The sequence below is a fragment of the Sceloporus undulatus genome, chromosome 2 (genome assembly GCF_019175285.1).
Source record: "Sceloporus undulatus isolate JIND9_A2432 ecotype Alabama chromosome 2, SceUnd_v1.1, whole genome shotgun sequence".
Classification (NCBI taxonomy): domain Eukaryota; kingdom Metazoa; phylum Chordata; class Lepidosauria; order Squamata; family Phrynosomatidae; genus Sceloporus; species Sceloporus undulatus.
The window spans coordinates 169,101,501-169,111,654 of record NC_056523.1 but is presented as its reverse complement, the minus strand read 5'-3'; the positions used below and the strand labels follow the sequence as shown (position 1 = coordinate 169,111,654).

At 41.9% G+C, this 10,154-nt stretch overlaps 1 protein-coding gene across 6 annotated transcripts in view; it reads right to left on the bottom strand.

Annotated features, from left to right (window-relative positions):
• Positions 1 to 10,154, bottom strand: part of SMARCC2 (SWI/SNF related, matrix associated, actin dependent regulator of chromatin subfamily c member 2) — a 43,388-nt gene that overhangs the window by 16,486 nt on the left and 16,748 nt on the right. For all 6 annotated transcript variants that reach the window (XM_042450010.1, XM_042450011.1, XM_042450012.1 and 3 more), the window contains exons 7-15: positions 9,342 to 9,411; positions 8,957 to 9,032; positions 8,481 to 8,612; positions 5,577 to 5,692; positions 4,939 to 5,063; positions 4,086 to 4,145; positions 2,920 to 2,957; positions 1,265 to 1,395; positions 1,115 to 1,186 (exon numbers count right to left, since the gene is read on the bottom strand). In XM_042450010.1, the coding sequence (XP_042305944.1) occupies positions 1,115 to 1,186; positions 1,265 to 1,395; positions 2,920 to 2,957; positions 4,086 to 4,145; positions 4,939 to 5,063; positions 5,577 to 5,692; positions 8,481 to 8,612; positions 8,957 to 9,032; positions 9,342 to 9,411 (820 nt within the window). The remainder of the gene's footprint in view (positions 1 to 1,114; positions 1,187 to 1,264; positions 1,396 to 2,919; positions 2,958 to 4,085; positions 4,146 to 4,938; positions 5,064 to 5,576; positions 5,693 to 8,480; positions 8,613 to 8,956; positions 9,033 to 9,341; positions 9,412 to 10,154) is intronic.

Genomic DNA, 10,154 nt, shown 5'->3' with positions numbered 1-10,154 from the left:
GGCTCTCCTTCCCTGGTCCCTTTGCAAGGCTCTCCTTCCCTGGTCCCTTTGCAAGGCTCTCCTTCCCTGGTCCCTTTGCAAGGCTCTCCTTCCCTGGTCCCTTTGCATGGCTCTCCTTCCCTGATCTCTTTGCAAGGCTCTCCTTCCCTGGTCCCTTTGCATGGCTCTCCTTCCCTGGTCCCTTTGCAAGGCTCTCCTTTCCCGGTCCCTTTGCAAGGCTTTCCTTCCTATGGGGAAAACTCACCATTTAAAAGCACTTACCTGGTCCATTTTGCAAGCCTTTACTTCCTGTGGAAACAAATCTCCATTTAAATTCACTTGCTTCCTAGAGGTCCAGAGAAGGAGACGGACGGAAGTGGTATTTCCCCCTTTCCATCCTTCCTTATGGCTCCCTAAGTTTTACCCTCGACTTATCCACGGGTCATATCAAAATCCAGGATTTTGACCCTGAAACCTTCCCTCGACTTATACATGAGGTCGACTTATACACGAGTATATACGGCAAGTCTTTCTATTAGATCAAGCATATCCTTTCTCTGTTTACAACAGGGGTAGGCAACCTTTTTGAGCCGGGGGCCGGGTTGCTGTCCCTCAGACAACTGGGGGGCCGAAGCCAAAAAATGAATAATTAAATAATTACACACACACACACACACACACACACACACACACACACACACTGGGACAAATGTAGGACAAAATTTTCAAATGGAGGACACTTTTTAACAAGATGGAGGACATGCAAAAATGTGCTGATTTTTTAAAAAATGTTAATATACATGCATGTTTCTGACGCTTCTATAGACAATTGCCCCCACTTGCCCCCCTTGCCTGCCGCTTGCCCCCCCTTGCCCGCCTCCTCCTGATAGGCCAAAGGCCCTGGCGGTAATCGGTGGCAGGACCGGGCTGGGGCCAGTCCCAAGGCCTGCCGGGCCAGATCCGGCCCGCGGGCTGTAGGTTGCCTACCCCTGGTTTACAATAACTGTAACAGTAATGTTCAGAACCTCTGCATCTAATCAACACCAAATAGTAAGGATAGAACTCCTCCAATCCTCTTCTTACCTTAAGAAAAATATTACACTATTTCTATTACTATTTATACAAGTAGTCTTACATTTCTGGAGTCTTTGACTTATTTTTGCCATTGAAAAACTCTGGGAGGGCTCTTCGCTCAATGGCATGAACACTGTGAAGGAAACAAAAAGAAGCATTAGAAGGATGAAGGAACTGAGGAAACAACCTCTCCCACTCTCTACTTCAGCACCTGTTATAGTCAAACCAGGCTGCATAGCTTGGGATGATGATATGATGGGTCTGCTCAGTCACATTGTCCTCATGCAAGTCAGGGTTTTTGGTCTGTTCTCCTTTGTTCCCAGCATTATTCTCCTCTTCATCCTGAAACCAGAAGTATTTTAAACAGGCAATACTGACAGCCATGATTCTCCCAGAGCCATTGTTCCCAAGCTTCATTTTAAAAGAAGCCTATGATGGAATTGGTCATCCATGCAGGTACAGAAAGCCCAAGTCTTTGATATCAAGTACTCACAATCCAGTTTGAACACAACTTAAGAGAATGATAGTTGGCAGGTGTATAGACAAAGCAAAAAGATAAGAATGAAGGGAGTTTCTATTAGAAAGAGCATCAAAATATAAGGAAAATTATGCAAGGAGATGTTCCTCAATTGTGTCCAGTTCTGCTGAAGCCAAGCTACACTAGACATACTTTGGTGAAAAACAGCAACGGACAAAGCAAAAGGGTTCAGTCTAAGCTCTATAAAAGATACCAAGAACACCAATTCCCACTTGAGATTTGCCAGCTAAGGAGATTTAGAATGTGGTTGGAAACCCTGCTGCACCAGCAGAGCAGCTAAAATGGAACAGAAGCAAGGGAAGCACAGGAGAAGAGCCCCTTTTTGCTATATCAAATACTCTTTCTATACATTCTAATAACTCCAATCAAAGTCTCCATAATTACACCCCAGCCCCACAAGTGGCACAAGAATTTTTTTCTTTCCATTGATTTCTATTGCTGACCACCACTTGACTCATTTATTTATTTATTTCATTTGTATGCTGCCTTTCTTCCCAGAGGGACCCAAGGCAGCTCACAGACAACATATTTTAAATCCTAGTAAAATTCAAAGCAATTAAAAACTTCTACACACAATATAAAAATCACATAAAAATAGACAAAAGGTTAAAAACATAGAACCCACCTGCTCCATAAAAACTGCTATGAATTATATACCAAATGCCTGTCTGCATAAAAATGTTTTTACCTGCTAGTGAAAGGCAAGCAGGGAGGGGGGCAGCCTAGCCTCCCTTGGAAGGGAGTTCCAGAGGGTGGGACTCATATAACAACAAAGCATAGGATATGGCATAATTCAGCAGCCCATCCAAGCAGGCAGTCCCCAATATATTAACCAAACTGAGTTCAAAATTCAGGTGATCAGATGCATAGCATGGAGCTTTATCACTGTTGTGCACCATTAAGAGCTCACAAGTGATACAAGTTTACATCTGGGGACTTGAATGGTAAAGGCCTTGCTGGCTATACCTCTTGGGACTAGTGGAGCAATAGGGGTACAACAGTTTCTCTCCTATTGTGATGTGGCAGGGGTGACTGGGGCAGGTCTCCTTTTTTATGATTCCAGTGGTTCCTTCATGTATGAACAGAACATGGGAATTATTACTGACAAAATCCCTGATTGGCTGATGCTGGCTGCATTTCTAGGAACCTATCATTTTAGAAATGCATCATTTGAAAACCTATCTGTGTTTCCTGATAATGATTCCTGCACTTTGCACACAGTGGCCATTCCTCCAGTGCAACCCTAATATAGCTGTCATGTGGAGTTCTGTGACTAAAAAAAATGACAAGAGCCAACAAAGAGACTGCAAGAGATCTACTCAACTCACCTTGCATGCAGTTTCCATGCTCTCATCTTCTGGCTCATCTGGGGAAAAAGGCATAGATAATCCATGTCAGGAAAGGGAATTTCTATATTCTCCATTTGGCTATTAGTACCCATCCAACAGAAAACAGCAGGAATAATTTCTCAGCTTTATCTGGTCTCTAAAAAATAATAGTTTTTTATTATCATTAATTATTAGAGTTGTTTTTTTTACTACTCTTCTCCTCAAACCTCATAGTCAACAATGGAAAGGTTCAACTTCCTCACAATATAGTCTTTAAAGTTTAGTTTGAGACAAAATACTATAGTTTATCATGCACATCGCATAGACAGACTTATTAATATTATGTACATATAACTTATTGCTATTAACATAATAATAAAAAATAAACACAACTGCCATTATCTAAGTTGCCTGATAAGCTCACACAAGGGATCTCACATTAGCACAATGGATTTTCCCCAACTTCCTTCCTTAAATGGTTGACTCACATAAACCTCTTCTGAATCATTCCTATTTCGAAGACAATTTGCCATATGACAGAGGAGGCTGTTGTTTGAGAAAAACAAGTCTAAGCTTACTCAACTCGTGTGGTTCTTTTAATTTTGTCCAAACAAGCCAACTGCGTGTTTCTATTTAACAGCCTTCATGGTGTACTAGTGTTATCCAGGCGTAACATGCTACTATTACTGGATCTGTCTATAAATTCTGGCTCCAAATATGTAGTTCACACCTACCAATACTGATTAAAAGGACCTTCTTGAGTTCCTGTGTGTACAATCATACACATAACAGAAACAAAACTAAAAACTAGTATTATCTTCATACGTAATGCTTCCAGGCCAGATTTTGTGTGTGTGTGTTGTTATTGTTGTTTTACATTGCTGTAGTAGAGCTTTGCATGGAGATATAACATGTGGAGTAGCTTTTAGAATGGCATCTCAACAATGTGACCAGAACTCAGTGAAGACCAGTCATAACTTCCACATGTCATGCATGTATTTGGTTCCTTCCAACACATAAATCTTCTGCAATTACAAAGAAGAAGAAAATGCTCCTGAAGAACTCTTTACTGCCTGACACTAGCATGCACTGGCCAACAAAAGCTTGAGGAGCATGTCCTTATCCTGTACAAAAAAGAGGATTACAAAAAGGAAAAGGTCCCTTACCCAAATCAGTCATGGTGCCACCCTTCACAGGGGCAGATTCAGAATCTTTCTTGGTGTTCACTATATAGAGAGGAAAAAAGAAACATTTGTCTGCATGGGCAAATTACTCTGAACTCCCCCTTGGCTCACCGTGTCCTTGTTTACATGATGCAGGGCCAAAACCCTGAATCAAGTGCAGACTGTCTTCATGATTCAGATTTGGGGCTTCTTCCCCCAGCCTGCATTTAAGGAGGTAGTTCACCTTTTACTGTAGGTTTTCGGCTCTTCTTGCAGAGCCAATGGCAGCTCCCTTCACTTGCAGTCCTTGAAAGCTGCCTAGTACCACCAATGTGGGCTCAAGTTGCTCTCAAGTCAGAATGAGGGGCCCAGCATCGATAGCATGGCTGGGCACCTGATTCTGATCTCAGCAGCAGCATCGGATGACAAACAGGGACTCCATGAGAAGATAGCCTCCATTGTTCACTGTGAGAACTAAAACCCTGCAGCAAACAAGAGAAGGTAAGCAGAGAATCTGGGGGGAAGTCAGGGCCAGAATATTCTGGAAGCAGCCCAAAGTATTCTGGTCAGTGTAGACCCACCCCAAGTTAATCTTTCTTGGGATTGTTACATCTGCCCTGCCACTGAGTATGACCAAAACATCTACTAAGCACATTCTTATTTTCCAACACTGAACCAAAGAAAACAGAGACACAGAGATGGAACAGGAAATTCTTGTTTCATACACCAAACTGTTGCACAGAGCAGAGAGGTAGTTCACCATATGGTTAAACTTTTGACCTACCAAGCCTAAGATACGGAGTTCAAGAAAGGGAGATGACTGTGGCATAGGTGTCCCAACAACTGTGGTCCTGACCTGTTTTTGGTAGCGTGACTTCTTCAACATTGGGGACAGGAGAAGGTTCATCCATGTCTTTAGTGAGGTCCTCTTGCTCTTCTTCACGGTAGCCACGCTTGGATTTGGTGTAAGGAGTAGAAGGTCTGTGGTGGAAGGGATAAGAAGAGAGATCCAATAAGCCTTGTTAGGGGTACATAATACTCACAGAAACAATCAGACACCACTGTATTCAGATATTACCAACTATTGATTGTGCCTAGCCATATTACTTGTTCAAGCAAGGAAGCAGAGTCTCCAGTGAGGTGGCATCTGCTGCTTGCTCCAAAATAAGTAGAACTGAGTTACAAACATTAGATTATGTACTAAGTGGAATCAGAAGAGCTGGCTAAAGCAATATCTGGAAATGGCATAGTAAGGGTAGGGTCTCCACATATGGACAGTTCTTTTGGTTATTCCAGGTCAGTCTCTCAAAGAAAACAGTGCCCTCAAGAATGTGATAGGAGGGATGGCCACAGAAAGCTGTCCCAGCTATTGTAAACTCTAATCTTTCTTAAAGGAAGAGGCACTTTAAGGACTACAGCATAAAGTGCCCAAATACACTGTCAGAAGGTTGGAGATAGTTTATGTCCAGGTGGCACAGGAAAGCCTGTCCTCACCCTTTCTTGGCATTCTTCTTTTTAGCTTCTGGAGTTGGTGAAGGGGAGGGAGAACGCTTCCTTTTCTTATAGTTTCCCCCTTTCTTGTCCCTCCGGTCTGAGTCAGGACTGTTAACCTAAAGAAATGGAAAGAGACACCCATACTAGCAAGCAGTAATTATCAGCATATGCTAACAGATCCAAGAATGGAAGTTTCTCAGTTCTTCACCTTTTATCAAGAGTTGTTTTTTAATGGGAAGGCGTATTTCCAGGATCTCAGTAATCAGAAGAACTTAGTACAATCAGGGTCTCAAAGCATGCTACTATTGCTAGACTGTACCACCCAAGATCATTTGAGTGCTTCACTGAGTGCTAAGACTTTCTGCACATTCAAAACTAGCAAACCATGGAAAAGAGATGGAGTAGCCTTCTTGCTCACAGGTTAGTTTTCTATGTACAGGGACATTTATTTATTTATGTTGGAGGAGCAAAATCATACCTAAAGTCTGAAAAAATACAATTTATCAATAGATACTTCATGAGGGTTTCTGATCAAGTATCATGATCATGTAGAACATCTGTTTTGTATGAAACTGTTGGGATAGCCCATATACACTCATGTTCAAAGGAGATAACAAAGGTAAAATACAAAGCTGTTCTTGGTTAAACTATATATATTACCACAACCATTTTATAAGATTACCTGATTATGAATATAGGACTTCAAAAACCACATACCCCATCGAATTACCTTCATACCCTAAAAAAGTGGCAAAACTATTAAGTCTTGTGGAGTTTTGTGCTTTTAATGGAATGCTTGTATTTCCAATGATATATTTTAGACTTACAGACCAAGGCCCCATTCCCACTGGCCCAATTAACGTGGGTGGAACTGGGTAGATCCGGATGCCCCTCCCCCAAATCTCTCCGTTAGGAAGTGCCCACTAGATTTGAGGGGCATTTTAACCCGAATGCCTTATCGGGTTTAACTTGAAGGCGCCTGCTGTCAATCAAGCGATCGTCATAGGGACGTTTTGCAGAGGCATCGGAGGTGGTGATTCCTCCCTCCTTTTTTTAAAGAGCCATGCACAAAACGCCCAAAGTGTGCACATTTTGTCAAAATTTAAACCTCTTTGTGGGTGTGTGTGTGGGGGGGGGGTATTTGGATCAGTGCAGGTTAGATCTGCCCTTGGCCCCATTTTCAACCCAAAATGCAAGTTAATGCATCCGTTATCCCCCACTCCTTGCCACCCCAGAATACCTCTTACACATGTAATAATAATAATAATAATAATAATAATAATAATAAATTCCTCACCTCAGAAATACCAGAAAAGGATGAGATTGTCATGCATTCTTTTTTGCTTTTAAAAGCAATTCAGGGCTACCCCTGAAGAGTAGCAAAAGCACGTATCGTTTTGCCAACTACCTAATTTACAAGAGCAACAAATGTAACATTCGAATTGTGGGATTGATTCGCAAAGGAAAAAAAGTCTAGCCCATTTGCAACATTTCCCCTTTGCAGGAAGCCAGCAAATAGAAGGGAAAGTGAACAAGCAGCTAGCCATGTTCTATCCATATATATCTGCCTCAAGAAAAAAAAACATGCACATATTTTGTCAAAAATAATTTTAAAAAATAAAAAAGGGGGAGAAGGTGCCTGATGGGAGCTCCGTTCGTGCCCTGCCTTCGACCTGACCTGAACTGACCCTTTTCCTCCTGCTAGAGGAGCTTTGCCATTGCCTTCCACTGAGGCTGAGAGAGAGTGACCTGTCAGTTCCAACTGACCCATGGAATCAATTGGAAATAAAAGGGAAATGCAGTGCAGGCATTCTGACTGTAGCCTCCTCATATAACACAAATAATAATAATAATAATAATAATAATAATCCAGGAGCAAGAGGAAATGCAAGTAGAACAAGCAAGCACCCAAAAAATCATGCGCATAAATTGTCAAAAGAGGCTGCTTCTGCTGCATCCATTTCCCTACATCCCGCAGCTTGGCCCCACAGCCCTATTTCCCTGGGCAATCCTCCTCCTCCCTTCCGACCCTCACCTCCCTCTGAGTTGCCCTGGCTCCTTCATCCTCCTCCTCCTGCTCCATTATAGGATGCCCTCCGTGGATCCCTTCTTCCCAGGGCTCCTTCCTCCTCCTCCTCCTCCTCCATCATCACTTTCTCCACTCCCCCCCACCCTCCCTCTTACATCCCTTTGCAGCCCAAAAGTCACCCTGATTTCCCCTTTTGCCTCCTCTCAGCCTCCAGTCCTTCAGTTCTTTCCTCCTCCTCCTCCTTTTCTCGGATGAGGGGAGAGAATGCTCTGACCTCTGCCTGCCCTCTGACCTTAATCCCTCCCTGAATTTGCCCCAAACATGATCGAGGGCAAGTTCGTATTTCGCGGAACCCGGATCTTTTGAGAAAAGACGGATTTTAGCCCAATTCTGGATACCCCAGGGTAAGGGGCATTTCCTTGTGCAAGCCTCGACATGGATTGTGACAGAATCGGGCCCAATATGAACTTCACGTGGAAGAATCAATTTCAAAACCGGTGTAAAAGGTAATGTGAATGGCCCCCAAGACTACATAACCTATAGCCGAGAAGGCATATCTGATAAGGATTATGGGTCTTGAATACCCTGGGTTTTTTTTTACAAATAGAAGTGTCTTACTGGATCTGGCAAAAGTCCAGCGAGTCCAGCATTTAAGGCAAAAATTTCAGCAGCCATCAAGTACTATAGGTGAATGTAGCTAGATGCGTTTCCTGGAAACTGGCCAGCAGTTCAACAGAAGATCACAATCTCTGTTCTGTACAACTCCTAATGTATGATCTACTCATATTCCAGAAGAGGAACATCAACGTGCTGGGACTCTTTGCCCTTCCTCCTCAAGTCAGATAGACTCAGACATTTATCTGAAAGTAGCATACCTCATCGGTTAGAGTCTTGGCAGATATTTTCTTCCTACGTGAGACAGGACTCTTCTCGTCATTGACTTCATAGTCTTCTTCATTCATCCACTCGTTGAAAGTATCTGTGTCCAAAATCCACTTAGCGTGAACCTGCATATAAAGAGAAAACACCTTAAACTGGGCACCTTAAACTGAGAAGGAAAAGGAGCCACTTCCCAGACATAAACAGAAGGGACAAGGAAGAAAACCAAAGGTCACCTCAGGCTCAGAGAACATAACCTACTCATTCAGGAGTTTCACCATATACAGTACAATGATGTGATTTGCCAACTCTGTGTACTGATGCATACATAAATCTAACATACAAGTGAAAAAACTTGATAAGAGAGGCACAACAGTTTTTTCCCAAGTGGCTACTGCCTGGACTTTCACTTGGTGGGAATCTGCAATAAACTCCATCTCTACGTAAGCATCAAATGAAAGCAATACTTTACCTTACGGGGTTTCTCTGGGGTGGGGGCATCCTCCACAGGGGCTTCAATTTCACTTGCTGGGATCCAGGTATCATAGCTATGAAACAAAGCAGGTGGCAGCAGCTAAGACTTCAGTTCCAACACTGTACCCAATCTCAAGTTTTGAGCACAGCAAGCAACTCACAAATTCACTTATATCCCACCATCAGATAAGGGAAAGAATAAGACTCAATCAGATCCAGATTCTAAATATTTATATTCATTTATAAGAATTTGCTAGATGAATGCATTTGCAAAAGAGTAAATAAGTTAAAAGAATAAACAAGTTGTATGGAGAAATATGTAATTTCTTATACCCAGTTTCAGAGAATATGAGGGTCAGATTCCAATGTTACAAGCTGCTCACCTGTCAGGATAGTAGCCCCAGTGCAGAAGGACCTGTTTGTCTCTCTTCATAATAGGTCTAACCCACTCTTCTAGAAGGAAAGCAAGAAATGAAGGATTAGTCTCTTAAGTATCAATTTATACTGAAAATGCTTCACTTCAGATAATCTGTGTTACATTATATTTGTTACAATGAGTCTCTATGAGAACAATTGGGTAAAATCTCTAAGTAAGAAAAAAACTGTTGCATCCATATTAACCTGCCCATACACTGGGGTTGTCTTTAAAGGCTCTTCTGTAACTACTCTCTTAGGCTTTTAACATTTGTTTTACTGCCACTTTTATTCCTTTAGGGTTTTTAAATTATTGTTTTCATGAATGCTTCATCATATTTTAATTCAAAAATGGTTGCAATGCAGAATATAACATTATAAATAAAACGAAAAGAAACAGAGAAACAGATAAGCAGTTTGAGACAGTCACAGTGGATAGGCTGGTAACCTTCCCTCAATTAATATCCACTTCAAAACCACAAGGCAGGAAGACACAACATAAAAACTATTTTGTTCTGGACTGCTATTAACAGATCTTTGTTAGTATCAGCAGGACAGAGAGGTTTTATAAAAGAGATGACCTATGAGTTGAGACCCTATGAGAAACTCTTTCACCCTCTCCTCACATGGAATCAAGATAAAAATAAAAAAAGATGGGTCTTAGGAAGATTCTTGAAAGAACAGAAGCAGCTAGCAAATATTAGAATAGAGAGAAGTATAATTCTAATATACAAAAGGCATATTTTCTGAGAAAGTTATATCTTCCAGGTGTGGAGGACTGT